The 19,629-nt window shown below is 49.1% G+C and overlaps 1 protein-coding gene across 3 annotated transcripts in view; it reads left to right on the top strand.

Moving 5' to 3' along the window:
- Positions 1-14,583, top strand: part of BTBD10 (BTB domain containing 10) — a 67,591-nt gene extending 53,008 nt beyond the window's left edge. For all 3 annotated transcript variants that reach the window (XM_088458936.1, XM_088458937.1, XM_088458935.1), the window contains exons 7-8: positions 8,430-8,540; positions 13,530-14,583. In XM_088458936.1, coding sequence (XP_088315062.1) covers positions 8,430-8,540; positions 13,530-13,840 — 422 coding nt within the window. In that variant the 3' untranslated portion in view covers positions 13,841-14,583. The remainder of the gene's footprint in view (positions 1-8,429; positions 8,541-13,529) is intronic.
- Positions 14,584-19,629: the final 5,046 nt, after the last annotated feature.

Here is a 19,629-nt window from a genome sequence, read left to right as displayed (position 1 = left end):
CGCTGTGCCCCTATATGTGTATATAACTAGAATACGCTGTGCCCCTATATGTGTATATAACTAGAATACGCTGTGCCCCTATATGTGTATATAACTAGAATACGCTGTGCCCCTATATGTGTATATAACTAGAATACGCTGTGCCCCTATATGTGTATATAACTAGAATACGCTGTGCCCCTATATGTGTATATAACTAGAATACGCTGTGCCCCTATATGTGTATATAACTAGAATACGCTGTGCCCCTGTATGTGTATATAACTAGAATACGCTGTGCCCCTGTATGTGTATATAACTAGAATACGCTGTGCCCCTGTATGTGTATATAACTAGATTACGCTGTGCCCCTATATGTGTATATAACTAGAATACGCTGTGCCCCTATATGTGTATATAACTAGAATACGCTGTGCCCCTATATGTGTATATAACTAGATTACGCTGTGCCCCTATATGTGTATATAACTAGAATACGCTGTGCCCCTATATGTGTATATAACTAGAATACGCTGTGCCCCTATATGTGTATATAACTAGAATACGCTGTGCCCCTATATGTGTATATAACTAGAATACGCTGTGCCCCTGTATGTGTATATAACTAGAATACGCTGTGCCCCTGTTTCTACTTCAGGGTCCATAGGGGGTCCACAGGGTTGACCTTGGGGTATAGCTGGATCTGGATCCACGGGCACCACGCAGTTAAAGCTTTGCTGCTCCCAGGATGCACTTGGGTCCGTCCTCCTCTATACCCCGCCCCGGCCACAGGCACCTCAGTTTTAGTTGGTGCCCGGCCGGAGTCGGGTCACCCTGTCGCAGTGGGGCTGCAGGAGCAGCCCCTAAGCTTTATTTTAAAAGAGAAATTTTTTATTTTTTTCTACTTTTTTTACACTGTTAGAGCGGCAGCATCAGACTGTCCTTTAGGACGTCCACGCTGCCGCTCCTTCTCCCCGCTGGCGCCGCGCCGCCAGTACAGCTCTGGGGATCGCGGCGGGACCCCAGAGCCTGTACTAGCCGGGCTCTGGGGACTCCCTTGACTGCTGCCGGACGCGACGGGGATCAGGTAAGCCGCGGGTCGCCGCGTGCGGCGGCCCGCGGATACTTCAATGCAGTCAGGAGCCTCCGGTCTCTGGGGACAGACCGGAGGCGCTAGCGGCGGCGGCGGGCTCCCCCTCAATTGAGGAATACCCCGCGTGTCCGCTAGACCACCAGGGTATCAGGCTGGTAGCGGGACCGGCAACCCGGGGGTTAATTGCTAGCCAGGGGAGGCAGCCTTCCCTGTCTAGCGGCTCCTCCCCTCAGCTCAGCGCGCCTTTCAACTAGCAGTCTGGCGTCGCTGAGCTGCTCTTATCTCTCGGCCACTCCTCCTCTGAGGTCTCCGGCGGCCATCTTTACTGGCACATCGCAGACTCCCAGGCGGTATCAAGTGGACCGGTCCCCCTGTGTACCTCTCCCCTGCTAAAGGACAGTGTACACAGCGCTATAGCCCTCCCAGACACTGAATCTGGGCGGTTGATTGTAGCGGAAGGTGCAGTGAGTATAACTTTTCTGCATTGTATGTGACTATTGCTAGTGCTGCCTGTCTGTGACTTATTCTCCTTTACTTTCAGCTTATACCTATCCCTTTCCTTCTCCTACGGCCCGGCAGGTGTGTGGGGGAAGGGCGTTTTTCTGAGACCCTCACTTATATAAAACACGTATTTGTGGGGTCAGTCACATACTGTTGTGTGCTACACAGTACCATATCTGGGCTGTTGTGTCGCATACTGGTGAGTGCGCGGGTGTTAAAACCGTAATTCCTCTGGTGATACCTGTTTCTTGTGATTTACGGTATCATGTCTGATGAGGAGACTGAGCGCTCTGTGGCTCCTGTGCTATTTTCCTGCAGACGCTGTGCTGCTGGAGTTGATGGGGAGGACTTATCTCAGGATGGTCTGTGCGGGCGGTGCCAGCTGGTACCGGGCCCCTCCAACCCCCCTGTATCACAGGACCCTCCTTGGGCGATGTTTTCACAGGTGCTGGCGTCTATTGCGGACCGGTTGTCGGTCCCATCAGCGGTCCCTTCTAGGGCGTTACCGCAGCCCACCATCCCCCATTCCCCGAGGGTTCCACAAATGTTGCGGTCTTCCCCCGGGGCCCAGACTGTGGGTCCTTACTCGGGACTGCCTGTGTATGTGCAGTCTTCCCCAGGGACGTGTCAGTCTGTAGTACCTTTGCAGAGTTTTGCTCCGACGGCTCCTCCGCCTTGGGTGGATGTTCTATCCAGCTCCGTACAGAGTCTGGCGGCTTCATCCTCGGCGTTTCAGTCCATGTTGCAAGGTGATGTGCCACCAAGGGTGTCTAAACGTCCGGTTGTGAGTTCACTAGCTGCGCAGTTGTCGGACTCGGAAGTGTCCTCAGATGATGGAGAAATCCATGAGGACTCTGACTCTGATGTCATGGGGCAGGAGGTGGAAGCTAAGTCCTCCATTAATGTTCCAGCCTTAGTTAGGGCGGTGCAGGCTATCCTACATGTTGAGGATGATGCGCCGGCTCCTAGGTCGAAGTTTCCTAATTTTAAAAAGGCCAAGGTGACCTCAACTGTGTTCCCCCTGTCTGATCAATTATCGGATCATATGGCGGCGGCCTGGCAATTACCTAGTAAGAGGTTCCATCCACAGAAGAGGTTGGTGGCGAACTATCCTTTTCCTGAAGCTCATTGCAGGAAATGGGAAACTCCGCCGGCGGTGGATTCCCACGTTACCCGCTTGATCAAAAGCGCGACGTTGCCATTGCCGTCTATCTCCTCTTTGAAGGATCCCACGGACAGGAAGGTGGAGACTTGTTTAAAGTCCATTTATTCTCTTTCCGGGGCGGTGGCTCGCCCGTCCATGGCTATCTCCTGGGTGGCTAAAGCCATTGAGGCATGGGCCAATGCCTTGGAGGATACCTTTCCTGATGAGGCTCCGGATATCCAGAGAGCGTTAGTGGGACAGATGCGGGATGCAGCTTCCTATATTGGGGAAGCGTCTTTGGATGCCAGCCTGCTCACTTCTAGGGTGTCGGCTGCAGCGGTATCTGCTCGGCGCTCCCTGTGGCTGAGGTCCTGGAGGGCTGATGCAGATTCAAAAAAGGGTCTGGAGGCCTTGCCTTTTAATGGTGATTTACTATTTGGTCCGGATTTGGACAGAATAGTGGATACTTTGGCTAAGTCCAAGTCGGCTTTTCTCCCTTCGGCCTCTGCGCCGGCTAAAGTGAGGAGCTCTGCCTTTCGGTCCTTTCGGGTTCAGGGTAAGGCCAAGGGCCAGTCCTTCCCGAGACATTCGGCGACCAAGGCCGCACCCAAGCCCAAGAAGCAGGCATGGAGTGCTCGGCGCCCTTCTTCCAAGCAGGAGGATAAGCCTGCTGCCTGATGGGACGGGCCTCTCTCTGGGGGACCCCAGAGTGGGAGGCCGACTTCTCCAATTCGCCCAGTGTTGGCACAATACCACCACGGATGCCTGGGTTCGAGAAGTAGTCTCTCAGGGGTACGCCCTGTCTTTTCGGTTCAGGCCGCCCCACCAGTTTTTCTGTACGAGTCCTTCTCTGGACAAGACCAAAGCTGGTCAGATTCAGGTAGCTATAGAATCCTTGCTACAAGCAGGGGTCATTGTTCCCGTTCCGCAGTCTCAGCGCGGGACGGGGTACTATTCTACTCTGTTTCTGGTACAGAAACCCAATGGTTCTCATCGCCCTATCCTGAATTTGAAGTCTCTGAACAGATACCTCAGAGTTCCCAGGTTCAGGATGGAAACGTTACGTTCCATCATTCTGGCGATGGAACCCGGGGATTATATGGTCTCCCTCGATATCCAGGATGCCTATCTCCATGTGCCCATAGCACCGGCACATCAGCGGTATCTGAGGTTTGCTATCCTGAACCATCACTACCAATTTCGGGCGTTGCCTTTTGGCCTTTCCACGGCTCCGAGGGTGTTCACCAAGGTGATGGCGGTTATGGCTGCCCACCTTCGGGGTCAGGGTCTACGTCTGTTGCCGTACCTGGACGATCTTCTGCTGCTGGCGAGCTCCCCGGAGGTGCTTCTTCGACATCTCCACCTGACCATTGCTTGTCTTCAAGCACACGGGTGGTTGATAAACTGGAAGAAGTCCTCCCTGATTCCATCACAGCGGATGGTTCATTTGGGAGCCCTGCTGGATTCTCGTCAGCAGCGGATTTTCCTGACTCCAGAGAAGGTCTCCTCCCTGCAGCTGCGGATACACAGTTGCCTGAGCAGTTGCCGCCTGTCGGTCCATTCAGCTATGAGAGTTCTGGGGTCCATGGTGTCGACATTCGACATGGTGGAATTTGCCCAGTTCCATTCCCGGCCCCTGCAGGGGCTGATTCTATCGGAATGGAACCGGTTACCTCACCGGATCCGCTCTCAGATGCTGGTGTTGTCCGCGGAGGTTCGGCAGTCTTTGGCTTGGTGGCTTCAGACGGTGCATCTGGTCGAGGGGCGCCCCTTTTGGATCCCGGACTGGGTCCTGCTCACGACGGATGCCAGTCTTCGGGGTTGGGGGGCAGTGACCGGCTCATTATCGCTTCAGGGTCGTTGGTCCGCGGAAGAAGCACTTCTCCCCATCAACATCCTGGAACTGCGGGCTGTGTACAGGGCCCTGCAGTCGTCCGGCCCCGCTCTTCACGGAAGGGCGGTTCAGGTGCAGTCCGACAACGCCACCACGGTGGCGTACATCAACCACCAAGGGGGAACTCGCAGTCGGGCAGCAATGTCGGAGGTGTCTCGCATTCTTGCTTGGGCGGAGTGTCCCGTTCCAGCGATCTCGGCAGTCTTCATTCCCGGAGTCCTCAATTGGGAGGCGGACTTCCTCAGCCGTCACGATGTGCATCCCGGGGAATGGTCGCTTCACCCAGAGGTGTTTCAGCTACTCGTGGACAGGTGGGGGCTGCCGGAGCTGGACTTGATGGCCTCCCGTCACAATCACAAGTTGCCCGTTTACGGGTCAAGGACAAGAGACGCAGGCGCCTGTCTGGTAGACGCTCTGTCGGTGAAATGGACGTTTCACCTGGCGTATCTGTTTCCTCCGATATCCTTACTTCCTCGGGTTCTGCGGAAATTCAAGCAGGACGGCGGCACGCTCGTGCTGGTGGCTCCGGCGTGGCCCAGACGTCCTTGGTACTCCGATCTGAGGTGCCTCTCCATCGACGCTCCGTACCTTCTTCTCAGCGTCGGGACCTGTTGTCTCAGGGGCCCTGCCTTTACCCGGATCTGGGTCGGCTGTCTTTGACGGCGTGGCTCTTGAGACAGCCGTCTTGAGGTCTAGGGGTTTCTCCAGTTCAGTGATTGGTACCATGCTTAGGGCACGCAAGCCTGCCTCCGCGCGGATTTACCACAGGGTGTGGTGCACTTATTTTCAGTGGTGTGAATCCAGAAACTATGATCCGCAGGTGTTCCGGGTTTCCAGAATCTTGGAATTTCTTCAATCGGGTTTGGACCTCGGCTTACGCCTGACCTCTCTGAAGGTTCATGTGTCTGCTTTGTCCGTGTGGTTTCAGCGACGGATTGCTACACTGCCAGATGTTTACACCTTTTTCCAAGGTGTTCTCAGGATCCAGCCTCCCTTCGTGCCTCCGGTGGCTCCGTGGGACTTGACGGTGGTACTGAGGGTCTTGCAGGGTCCTCCTTTTGAGCCGCTTGAGTCGGTGGAGCTCAAGTGGCTGACGTTTAAGACCATTTTTCTCCTGGCAATTGCTTCGGCCAGGAGGGTTTCAGAATTGGGGGCGCTTTCCTGTCGCCCTCCTTTTCTGATTTTTCACCAGGACAGGGCAGTGCTCCGCACGCGTCCTGAGTTTTTGCCCAAAGTGGTTTCAAAGTTCCACATTAATCAGGAACTTGTTGTGCCAGCTTTTCAGTCACCTGATCTTTCTGCTGGTGAGGCTTCCTTGGATGTGGTCCGGGCACTTAGAATCTATGTGGACCGGACTGCTTCGGTTAGGAAGTCGGATTCTTTGTTTGTCCTCTTCGGTTTTCACAAGAGGGGTTGGCCTGCCAACAAGCAAACGTTAGCCCGTTGGCTTCGTTCAGTTATTTGTGAGGCTTATGCGCAGGAGGGTTTACCTGTGCCAGCCTCTGTTAAGGCTCATTCCACTCGTTCTGTGGGTCCCTCTTGGGCTGCTAGACGTGGCGCCTCCGCTGTTCAGCTGTGTAAGGCGGCTACTTGGTCTTCAATTCAGACGTTTTTGAGGTTTTATGCGTTTGACACCTTCGCCTCTCAGGATGCATCCTTTGGGCGCCGGGTACTCCTTTCAGCACAGGAGCGTCCCCGCCCTTAGTTGAACTGCTTTGGGACATCCCCAAGGTCAACCCTGTGGACCCCCTATGGACCCTGAAGTAGAAAACAAGAGATATGGTAAGAACTTACCTTTGTTATCTCTGTTTCTACGAAGTCCATAGGGTCCACAGGGCGGCCGCCCTGACGCACCTGGCTTCATATGGGCTGTGTGACTGGTCACCGGTTTTCCGTCTCCCATTTCTGTGAGTATGGTTTCTTGTGTGTTCCAGTCTTCCTTCTCTCTGTTTAGTCTCCTCCTCCGGGGCGGGGTATAGAGGAGGACGGACCCAAGTGCATCCTGGGAGCAGCAAAGCTTTAACTGCGTGGTGCCCGTGGATCCAGATCCAGCTATACCCCAAGGTCAACCCTGTGGACCCTATGGACTTCGTAGAAACAGAGATAACAAAGGTAAGTTCTTACCATATCTCTTGTTATGTGTATATAACTAGAATACGCTGTGCCCCTATATGTGTATATAACTAGAATACGCTGTGCCCCTATATGTGTATATAACTAGAATACGCTGTGCCCCTATATGTGTATATAACTAGATTACGCTGTGCCCCTATATGTGTATATAACTAGATTACGCTGTGCCCCTATATGTGTATATAACTAGAATACGCTGTGCCCCTATATGTGTATATAACTAGAATACGCTGTGCCCCTATATGTGTATATAACTAGAATACGCTGTGCCCCTATATGTGTATATAACTAGATTACGCTGTGCCCCTATATGTGTATATAACTAGATTACGCTGTGCCCCTATATGTGTATATAACTAGATTACGCTGTGCCCCTATATGTGTATATAACTAGAATACGCTGTGCCCCTATATGTGTATATAACTAGAATACGCTGTGCCCCTATATGTGTATATAACTAGAATACGCTGTGCCCCTATATGTGTATATAACTAGAATACGCTGTGCCCCTATATGTGTATATAACTAGATTACGCTGTGCCCCTATATGTGTATATAACTAGATTACGCTGTGCCCCTATATGTGTATATAACTAGAATACGCTGTGCCCCTATATGTGTATATAACTAGAATACGCTGTGCCCCTATATGTGTATATAACTAGAATACGCTGTGCCCCTATATGTGTATATAACTAGAATACGCTGTGCCCCTATATGTGTATATAACTAGAATACGCTGTGCCCCTATATGTGTATATAACTAGAATACGCTGTGCCCCTATATGTGTATATAACTAGATTACGCTGTGCCCCTATATGTGTATGTAACTAGAATACGCTGTGCCCCTATATGTGTATGTAACTAGAATACGCTGTGCCCCTATATGTGTATGTAACTAGAATACGCTGTGCCCCTATATGTGTATATAACTAGAATACGCTGTGCCCCTATATGTGTATATAACTAGATTACGCTGTGCCCCTATATGTGTATATAACTAGATTACGCTGTGCCCCTATATGTGTATATAACTAGATTACGCTGTGCCCCTATATGTGTATATAACTAGATTACGCTGTGCCCCTATATGTGTATATAACTAGAATACGCTGTGCCCCTATATGTGTATATAACTAGATTACGCTGTGCCCCTATATGTGTATATAACTAGAATACGCTGTGCCCCTATATGTGTATATAACTAGATTACGCTGTGCCCCTATATGTGTATATAACTAGATTACGCTGTGCCCCTATATGTGTATATAACTAGAATACGCTGTGCCCCTATATGTGTATATAACTAGAATACGCTGTGCCCCTATATGTGTATATAACTAGAATACGCTGTGCCCCTATATGTGTATATAACTAGATTACGCTGTGCCCCTATATGTGTATATAACTAGAATACGCTGTGCCCCTATATGTGTATATAACTAGATTACGCTGTGCCCCTATATGTGTATATAACTAGAATACGCTGTGCCCCTATATGTGTATATAACTAGAATACGCTGTGCCCCTATATGTGTATATAACTAGATTACGCTGTGCCCCTATATGTGTATATAACTATATACTGTGGCCCTATATGTGTATATAACTATATACTGTGCCCCTATATGTGTATATAACTATATACTGTGTACATGTTTGATAGTGTGTCTGTCTGTTCAGTTATTTACAGCACCAAGTTATACAGATTTTTTAAATACATTGAAAACCGAGATGTTGCAAAGTCAGTTCTGAAGGAGAGAGGCCTTAAAAAGATCCGTCTGGGCATAGAAGGTGAGTGTACCGCTGCTTGTTCATGCCCTTCCCTTCACCTCCCCTCCTAGTGATCAATACAACTCTGGCTTCTACTTTGCTGGGTTTTTTTTTTTTTTTCCGGTATTGACTATTATAATTTTTTATTGTTATAATCATTGGTTTTTTGGAGACCCTGTTAATAACCGTATGGCTTGGTGACCGCACCTGGGTACCGCGGGCTGAAAGGATCAGATCCACTGACTGTGGAGGGAGCACACTGGAGACAGGGATAGCGCAGGTGGGGGTTCTTGCTCGTGACAGTTTAGGACAGGGGTGGCCAACCTGGTCATCGGGGACCTTTAACACGTCACGTTTCCCAGGCCATCTAGCTGGTGCACAGGTGTAGTCATCACTAACTGACACTTTAAAAAAAATGTGGTGCATTCATTCCTGACACATTGTACAGGTGATCTGGAAAACATGAACTGTTAGGTGTTCTTGAGGACTGGTTTGACCACAGCTGGTCTAGGGGGTAAGACTGGATCTGCCCTCAGTCACTGATTGGCTAGAAGCATGCCGCAGAGTGATGTCACCGTGCTGTGCACTCCCAGCTTATCAGTAACTGAGAACTGCATCATGGGACATCTATTCTACTGGGAGAGCCGGAGAGGAGCGGAAGGGAAGTATTATACTACTGCCCCTATCCCAGTGTGCTTTCAGTCCTGTAATACCTGGCATTTAATGATTATAATTCTGGGTATTTTTGGGACTCAAAAACGTTCGTTCTGGATCGGGAATCCCAGGATTGGCTTCCCTAACTGTTAGTGAGTCGTATAGACTGGGGGCGTGAGTTCCAGAGGAGAGAGATGGCAAAGGAGTGTGGATTGAGATTAATTATATATATATATATATATATATATATATATTTATATATTTATATTCCCTCATTTATTGCAGCACCTTACAAAGTATATAAACAATTAAACACACAAGAAAGACTGTTATTAACAGTACTAAACAATGACGGACAAGGGCATGGTATATACACATTGCTGCAATAGCGATCATAACACTTAAATAAGCAGCAGGGTGTCAGCTACCAAGTGTTAGGTGCTGTTGTAGGGACTTAGGAGTAAGTGATAGTATAAGTAAGGGAAGGAGAAGCCCATGAGGGAAGAGGGCCCTGCTCGTGAGCGCTTACAAAAGGGAGGGGCAGACAGACGGGGGTGACAGAGATGAGGTAGACGGTGAGGACGGAGCATGGGGGAGTGGGTTAGGTATGATACAGGAGCTTTCACTCGCTGTTGGCCCCAAAGTTTTTCTTATAACTTTTAAGGTAATTGACATTCCAGTCAGGTGAGGCTGCAGCGCACTCCAAAGTTCAAATAGGGGAACCACACAAACCGCCATCCTTACTGGTCACATCGCCTTGCAAAAGTATTCACCCCCTTGGCTTCTTACCTTTTTTGCTACATTACGACCTGTAACTTTTTATTATTTTTTTTATCTGAATTTTATGTGATGGATCTGCCCAAAATAGTCTAATTTGGTGAAGTGAAATGAGAAAATTACGTATAAAAAAAAGAATCTTTATAAATTAAATTCAGAAAATTGGCATGTGCATATGTAATCACCCCCTTTCACCTGTGTGACATCTAAGTGTCACATGATCTGTCAGTATAAACGCACCTTTTCTGAAAGGCCCCAGAGGCTGCAACACCACTAAGCAAGAGGCATCACACCATGAGGACCAAGGAGCTCTCCAAACACGTCAGGGACAAAGTTGTTGAGAAGTACAATTCTGGGTTATTAAAAAAAAAAATATATATATCCAAATCTTTGATGATCCCCCGGAGCACCATCAAATCCATCATCATCAAATGGAAAGAACATCGTACCACAACAAACCTGCCAAGAGAAGGCCGTCCACCAAAACTCCCAGACGGGGCAATTAGGGCATTAATCAGAGAAGCCGCACAGAGACCAAAGGTAACCCTGAAGGAGCTGCAGCGTTCCACAGCAGAGACTGGTGTATCTGTGCATGTGACCACAATAAGCCGTACACTCCATAGAGCTGGGCTTTATGGGAGAGTGGCCAGAAAAAAGCCATTACTTAGTGATAAAAATAAGAAGATACGATTTGAGTTTGCCAAAAGGCATGTGGGCGACTCCCCAAATGTACGGAGGAAGGTGCTCTGGTCAGATGAGACTAAAACTGTTCTTTGCGGCCATCAAGGAAAACGCTATGTCTGGCGCAAACCCGACATCCCATCACCACGAGAACACCATCCCCACAGTGACACATGGCGGTGGCAGCATCATGCTGGGGGGATGTTTGTCAGCAGCAGGGACTGGGAAACTGATTCGAGTCGAGGGAAAGATGGATGGTGCTAAATACAGGGATATTCTTCAGCAAAACCTGTGTCAGTCTGCCTGTGATATGAGACTGGGACGGAGATTCACCTTCCAGCAGGACAATGACCCGATGCATACTGCTAAAGCAACACTCGATGGTTTAAGGGGAAACATGTAAATGTGTTGGAATGGCCGAGTCACAGCCCAGATCTCAATACAATGGAGAATCTGTGGTCAGACTTGAAGATTGCTGTTCACAAGCGGAAACCATCCAACATGAAGGAGCTGGAGCAGTTTTGCCTTGAGGAATGGGCAAAAATCCCAGGGGCAAGATGTAGCAAGCTCATAGAGACTTATCCAAAGCGACTGGCAGCTGTAATTGCCGCAAAAGGTGGCACGACACAGTACTGACCTTAGGGGGGTGAATAGTTATGCACGCTGAAGTTTTCTGTTATGTTGTCCTAAATGTTGTTTGATTCACAATATTAGAAAAAACACAACGTCACAGTTGTAGGCATGTTGTGTGAATGACATGATGCACACCTTCACACAATCCATTGTAATTCCAGGTTGTAAGGCAACAAAACATGAAAAATGCAAAGGGGGTGAATACTTTTGCAAGGCACTGTATGTCTGTGTCACATTTCAGTAATTTTACATCAAGCACTTTAAAAGTTATAAGAAAAATTTTGGGGCCAATAGCGAGTGAAGCACCCTGTACTAGCTGACGTACCTGGTGTCACCCAGGTGGACCTTAGATATTTGTTTCCCTTTCAATCTCACCTCTCCAATAACACATTAATCCTTCACCTCTATAGTAATGCATCGCTGCTATAGTAAGACATTACCCTCCCTCACCTGTGTACTAACACATTTGCCTCCCTCGCCCGTGTTGTAACACATTTGACATTTCCCTCTCTCACCTGTGTAGAAATATAACCCCTCCCTCACATCTGTTGCAACACATTACCCCCGCTCACCCCTGTAGTAACACATTCTCCTCCCTCTACATACGTCAGCTATAAAATAATCAAATGTCCTGAATGACTGCTGAATGCCCGGCCCAAACCCCTGGACCTAGAAACATGAATATCGGGGAGTATATTCCTTCCATGACGTAAGTGCCCACTAAGAAGGGATTTTTCTAATTTCGACTCCTAAGGGGGTGAAAAGGGCTAAAATGTTTCCTCCCCCTGTGCAATGTCCTGACTGTCTCATCCTGGCTGCAGCACAGATCATATTCATTCACCAACTGCCACCCCAAGTGCTGCCAATCATCTCTGGCAGTTAGTGTGGCTCCTCTTTTTTTACCTGGACTGAAGTCCCGGGAATTGCGACCCAGGTTGACCCTTTCACACAGAAGAAATACCCAGGTTGATCCGCAAATTACCAGGTCCAAATGCTTGACCTGGCAATTTGCCTTTCTAAGTGGAGGTGGGTACAGGCTGGGCCCGACAAAAACCCATGCGTCAAATGCGGAGTAAAAGCCGGGTTGTTTATGTTTTTTGTGTGAAAGTGGTATAAGTGACCACAGAATAATGACGCTTCGACTGAGCTGCCAGCAAGACGGCAGACGACACGATCATCAGTGTAGAAATACAACATGGAAAAATACATCATATTGGGTCATCTTAAGTTATCACAGAACAAACTGAAATAAAAATAAGTCACAAGGCTGGATGACAACATTACAAGGAACAGACTCTTAGAAAGTATTCATTGAGACTGTAAGGTAGAAGTGAATTTTACTTGTTAATCCATTTTAGTTCAAGTTGACAGAGGATCATATCTCTGTCACCTCCAACTAAAGGCATCAGAGATTGATTGCAGCAATCGTTCAATTTGTAATCGATTGTGTATAAAAATCTTTCCCTTTTTCAATCAATTGCAAATTGCACGATTGCTTCAATCAATTGCTGATGTATGGGGGCCTTTAGTCATAGTATGGATGAAATGTTGCCAGCAAGGAGAAAAGGATCGTTAGCACATCCTGTACATCTGTATACTCATGGCTTAAGCTGGGTACACACCTGAACGACGGTGCCAAGACCAATGTACCTGTATATTTATATAGCGTATACAAATTCTGCTGCGATTTACAGAGACTAATTGGCCCGTGGAGCTTGCTATCTTTAGGGATAATTTAATCTAGTGGGGACGTAGCTCCCAGGTTAAGTTCCCAGAGCTGTTGAATTGCTGAGGCTGTAAACCCTCGACCAGTGGATTTCTGGAGGGTGCAAGCAGAGATCTATGCTAACTAATGCCAGGGGGCTAGTTGTGGTGCATCCACCCTATTGTGACTCGACCCGGGCATAAGTCACAGGTGAATTTCTGGGGGTTGAGTGCTGGGCACAATCCTGGTACCGGACACGATAACGCCATGACTGGCCCCCTGGCACTAGCTAGTGTGGACACACACTAGGGTTAATTTATTGTTGGATTCCATTTAACCTACCAGTATATTTTTGGAGTGTGGGAGGAAATCTAAGTACCCGGAGGAAACCCACGCAAGCACAGGGAGAATATACAAACTGCACACAGTTAGGGCCATAGTGGGAATTGAACCCATTACCAAATACTGGTTGTTGGTTGTGCCTTTAGGCATTGGGTTGTACTGATTGTGGCAGTGTGTTCTTGTGAGAGCGATATCTCACCATTACTTCTCACCTCCAGGTTACCCAACATACAAGGAGAAGGTGAAAAAGAGGCCTGGCGGCCGTCCCGAGGTCATCTACAATTACGTGCAGCGACCCTTTATCCGGATGTCCTGGGAGAAGGAAGAGGGTAAGAGCAGGCACGTGGACTTTCAGTGTGTTAAAAGTAAATCCATCACAAACTTGGCCGCTGCCGCTGCTGACATCCCGCAGGACCAGCTGGTGGTCATGCACCCTGCACCTCAAGTGGATGAGCTGGACATCTTACCCAATCATCCTACGCCAGGCAACAATGACACGGATCCAGACGGGCAAAACTCTACCTTATAATACAGACTCCACTCCACAAGCTACTGGGAGCAGCCGTGTGCAAGTCCTCGACATCCAAAGGCAGCAGTGTCTAATCAGGCATTCAGGAGTCGGCTTCCACAGGCACGGGTGAGGTTTTGCTACAATCAATACACTTGATAAACAGGGAGGGCACACCCGGATCTGGTGACTTTGCCGCCTGTGAGGTGCGTCCTATACAGATGAAATGATTTGGTTGTGCGGTGTGGACTATTCGTTTTACAGACCAAAGGAACAGGCAGGCGTTCCGGCTGTGTAATGTGTTACTGGTGTGCTTGTGATATTGGCTCTCCGTCTCTATTCCCCCCCCCTCGCATCGTAAAGATCCCCCATATCAAGGTTTTTGTGCCCCCCCCTATTACTGGGGTACACGTAATACTATTTCATAGTGGCACTTTATGGAAGATTTCAGGTGGTGTTTGTAAAGTCATTTTATAGTAAATTAGTGCTAACTTATAAGTGCATCTATAAAATGTTAAGTTTGGCTATAATGGGCATTTGAATCCCCTCTAAATGTTGAGCACAAATGAGATTTCCTTCAGTCACTGGAGTGTGTCACGTAGGGCCGGGAGGAACCCGCGGTGTCCTGATCTGCGTCAGAGCCTGACCCAGCCCGCCATGCCTTACACTGCACCATCTTTCCTGGGCAAGGTTTACCAATAGGAGAACTCTTTATTAATGATTGTATGTTTTTGCATTCAAATAAATGTCATTATTTTAAAACACCTGAATGGTTGTATTTACTATGACGTCATGACCTCTGCAGACTCTCTCTGCCGCAGACCAGCATTCAGCGGGATCACTGCATGACCATCAGTAAATTAATGTAGTTAGTTAGATGATTTAGGGATATTATGAAAACATGGCTTGTCTCAAAGAAAAATAAAATCATCATATTGGCTGATATTAGAGTTAAGTAACACTTTGCATTTACCATGCCACCTTGTTATACAACTACTGATGGTACCCAATTTACAACTGTCCTCCTGCCCTGTACTGCCAGATACATCTATCCCTAGGTCATCCCTCCATATTCTCTCCCTGCACACACATTACATCTGTCCTCCTGTACTGCCAGATACATCTATCCCTAGGTCATCCCCCCATATTCTCTCCCTGCACACACAGTACAGCTGTCCTCCTGTACTGCCAGATACATCTATCCCTAGGTCATCCCTCCATATTCTCTCCCTGCACACACATTACAGCTGTCCTCCTGTACTGCCAGATACATCTATCCCTAGGTCATCCCCCCATATTCTCTCCCTGCACACACATTACAGCTGTCCTCCTGTACTGCCAGATACATCTATCCCTAGGTCATCCCTCCATATTCTCTCCCTGCACACACATTACAGCTGTCCTCCTGTACTGCCAGATACATCTATCCCTAGGTCATCCCTCCATATTCTCTCCCCGCACACACATTACAGCTGTCCTCCTGTACTGCCAGATACATCTATCCCTAGGTCATCCCCCCATATTCTCTCCCTGCACACACATTACAGCTGTCCTCCTGTACTGCCAGATACATCTATCCCTAGGTCATCCCTCCATATTCTCTCCCTGCACACACATTACAGCTGTCCTCCTGTACTGCCAGATACATCTATCCCTAGGTCATCCCTCCATATTCTCTCCCCGCACACACATTACATCTGTCCTCCTGTACTGCCAGATACATCTATCCCTAGGTCATCCCCCCATATTCTCTCCCTGCACACACATTACAGCTGTCCTCCTGTACTGCCAGATACATCTATCCCTAGGTCATCCCCCCATATTCTCTCCCTGCACACACATTACAGCTGTCCTCCTGTACTGCCAGATACATCTATCCCTAGGTCATCCCCCCATATTCTCTCCCTGCACACACATTACAGCTGTCCTCCTGTACTGCCAGATACATCTATCCCTAGGTCATCCCCCCATATTCTCTCCCTGCACACACATTACAGCTGTCCTCCTGTACTGCCAGATACATCTATCCCTAGGTCATCCCTCCATATTCTCTCCCTGCACACACATTACAGCTGTCCTCCTGTACTGCCAGATACATCTATCCCTAGGTCATCCCTCCATATTCTCTCCCTGCACACACATTACAGCTGTCCTCCTGTACTGCCAGATACATCTATCCCTAGGTCATCCCTCCATATTCTCTCCCTGCACACACATTACAGCTGTCCTCCTGTACTGCCAGATACATCTATCCCTAGGTCATCCCTCCATATTCTCTCCCTGCACACACATTACAGCTGTCCTCCTGTACTGCCAGATACATCTATCCCTAGGTCATCCCCCCCATATTCTCTCCCTGCACACACAGTACAGCTGTCCTCCTGTACTGCCAGATACATCTATCCCTAGGTCATCCCCCCCATATTCTCTCCCTGCACACACAGTACAGCTGTCCTCCTGTACTGCCAGATACATCTATCCCTAGGTCATCCCCCCATATTCTCTCCCTGCACACACAGTACAGCTGTCCTCCTGTACTGCCAGATACATCTATCCCTAGGTCATCCCTCCATATTCTCTCCCTGCACACACATTACAGCTGTCCTCCTGTACTGCCAGATACATCTATCCCTAGGTCATCCCTCCATATTCTCTCCCTGCACACACATTACAGCTGTCCTCCTGTACTGCCAGATACATCTATCCCTAGGTCATCCCCCCATATTCTCTCCCTGCACACACATTACAGCTGTCCTCCTGTACTGCCAGATACATCTATCCCTAGGTCATCCCCCCATATTCTCTCCCTGCACACACAGTACAGCTGTCCTCCTGTACTGCCAGATACATCTATCCCTAGGTCATCCCCCCATATTCTCTCCCTGCACACACAGTACAGCTGTCCTCCTGTACTGCCAGATACATCTATCCCTAGGTCATCCCTCCATATTCTCTCCCTGCACACACATTACAGCTGTCCTCCTGTACTGCCAGATACATCTATCCCTAGGTCATCCCCCCATATTCTCTCCCTGCACACACAGTACAGCTGTCCTCCTGTACTGCCAGATACATCTATCCCTAGGTCATCCCCCCATATTCTCTCCCTGCACACACAGTACAGCTGTCCTCCTGTACTGCCAGATACATCTATCCCTAGGTCATCCCTCCATATTCTCTCCCTGCACACACAGTACAGCTGTCCTCCTGTACTGCCAGATACATCTATCCCTAGGTCATCCCTCCATATTCTCTCCCTGCACACACATTACAGCTGTCCTCCTGTACTGCCAGATACATCTATCCCTAGGTCATCCCTCCATATTCTCTCCCTGCACACACATTACAGCTGTCCTCCTGTACTGCCAGATACATCTATCCCTAGGTCATCCCTCCATATTCTCTCCCTGCACACACATTACAGCTGTCCTCCTGTACTGCCAGATACATCTATCCCTAGGTCATCCCTCCATATTATCTCCCTGCACACACATTACAGCTGTCCTCCTGTACTGCCAGATACATCTTTCTACTTCAGGGTCCATAGGGGGTCCACAGGGTTGACCTTGGGGTATAGGTTGGGAACCAAATCCGGGCACCACGCAGTTAAAGCTTTTAGCTCCCAGGATGCACTTGGGTCCACTCTCCCTATAACCCCACCCCCAGCCAGAGGCACCTCAGTTTAAGTTGGTGCCCGGCCGGAATCGGGTCACCGTTTAGTGCAGTGGGGGCTGATTAGCAGCCCCTAAGCTTTATTTTTTCTGAAGGACAGAGTTTTTTATTTTTCCTTTGGATTCTTCAGAGCGGCAGCGTCAGACTGTCCATAGGACGTCTAAGCTGCCGCTCCGTCACCCCGCTGGCGCTGAGACGCCAGTACAGATCTGGGGATCTCAGCGGGACCCCAGAGTCTGTACTAGCCGGACTCTGCGGGCGCCCAGGACTGCTGCCGGATCCACGGGGAGCAGGTAAGGCGCGGGTCACCGCTTGCGGTGATCCGCGCATTTGAAATGCAGTCCTGTGCCTCCGGTCTCTGGGGACAGACCGGAGGCGCCGGCAGTGGCGGCGGGCCCCCCATACCCCGTGTGTCCACTAGACCACCAGGGACTGAGTGTTCGGTGCAGGGAGCCGGCGTCCCGGGGGTTAATAGCCGTCCAGGGGAGACAGCCTTCCCTGTTACAGCGGCTCCTCCCCTCAGCTCAGCGCGCCTTTCAGTATCCATAGTCTGGCGTCGCTGAGCTGCTTCCTCCGCGGGCCACGCTTCTTCTGAGGTCTCCAGCGGCCATTTTCTCTGTGGTGCAGCAGAAATCTCTGGAGATGGCAGTGAGTCCAGTCCCTCTGCGTACCTCACCATCAGGTCAGTGTACACAGCGCTGTAGCCTTCCCAGACACTGAATCTGGGCAGTTGAATGCAGTGTAATAGTGCAGTATATTATATGACATATATATGTATATATGTGTATATCTGCATGGTATGTGACTTATGCTAGTGCTGACTGTACTTTATTCTCTCACCTGTCAGTGTATATCTATCCCTTTCCTTATCTGCCCTAATACAGCTGTACTTGGGGTGGTTCTGAGACCTCACATTTATATACTTGTTAATATTTGTGAGGTTTGTCACATACTGTTGCGTGCTGCACGTTGCCATATTTTGAGTGGAACTGTGTGTTGCATACGCTGAAAATGGGTCCCTGCAGCTAATTTTTAGTTTCAGTCAGGACCAGTATAGCGCTGCTTGATCACAAGGCTTGGTCAGATATGTCTGACCAGGAGATAGAGCGTTATACTGCACCCATTTTTACTATCCTGCAAGCCATGTGCTGCAGGTGTTAGTGCGGAGGATTTAACTCTTAAAGGGTTCTGTATGTGGGTGCCGGCCCCTTTCACGACCCCCTTGGGCGGTTTCTTTTCTCGGGATCCTCTTAATTGCGGATCGCCGGGCGGGCCCCTTTGTTGTACCTCACTTGGGGTTACTTCACCATACTGCCCTTTTTCATCTCAGGGTATCTCGCAGTTTCTTGCACTCTTCCCCTGTGACACAGACTACCGCTCCCTACAGGGTTTTTTTCGAGTATATCAATTCCCCCTGGTGCCACAATAGTCTGTCATGCCCCTTGCAGGGATTACCACAACAGCCACCCTGGGTGGAAGTCGTTTTTCTATGAAACGCAAATTGGCGTGGTGGACGCCCTGTGCTTACTTCCCACTTGGCTCTACCGTGAACTGGATACTGTTTTGGGCTCTTTCCCTCTTACACGGGGGGAAGCCTATCTCAAGTATTTTTATCCCTGTTTTAGGGCTGGTAGCAGGTCCATTCTGGTTAGAGTGAATGTTGACCTGCACCTGTATCATACACCCTCAGTATTGCGTGCCTTCTGGGTCCCTGTTGCTGACTAGCGGGTGGATCGCAGGGCGGGACTCTGGCTGTTGCCAGATATGAGGTATTACAACAGTGTTTGGTCTCCTGTCCCAAATTCCCTGAGGGTCATCATGAGCCCCTCCTGGGGTGGATGGGCGTGTTACTCGTCGGATTACAGACGTTATTACGCATCCCATTCCTGCGTGGTCGGATACTTCTGATCCGTAGGTGGTAACTCTGCCTGAAATCAGTATACTCGCTTTCAGGGGTTGTTACCCATCCTACCATGGCTATAGCATGGTTGGTTAATACTATTGCATACTGAGCTGATGCATTTGTAATGTTTTTCCCCTCCAACACGTCTGGGGTTCAAGTGTATTTGGTCGCTCACGTAATATATGCAGTTGTCATAGGTGGAAATGCCTATATTGGATACCAGCTCCAAACTTTC

This window comes from Taudactylus pleione, unplaced genomic scaffold (genome assembly GCF_031769625.1).
Source record: "Taudactylus pleione unplaced genomic scaffold, aTauple2 ptg000875l, whole genome shotgun sequence".
Taxonomy (NCBI): Eukaryota; Metazoa; Chordata; class Amphibia; order Anura; family Myobatrachidae; genus Taudactylus; species Taudactylus pleione.
Note: the sequence above shows the minus strand (reverse complement) of the source record. Positions and strands in the feature narration are given on the sequence as shown.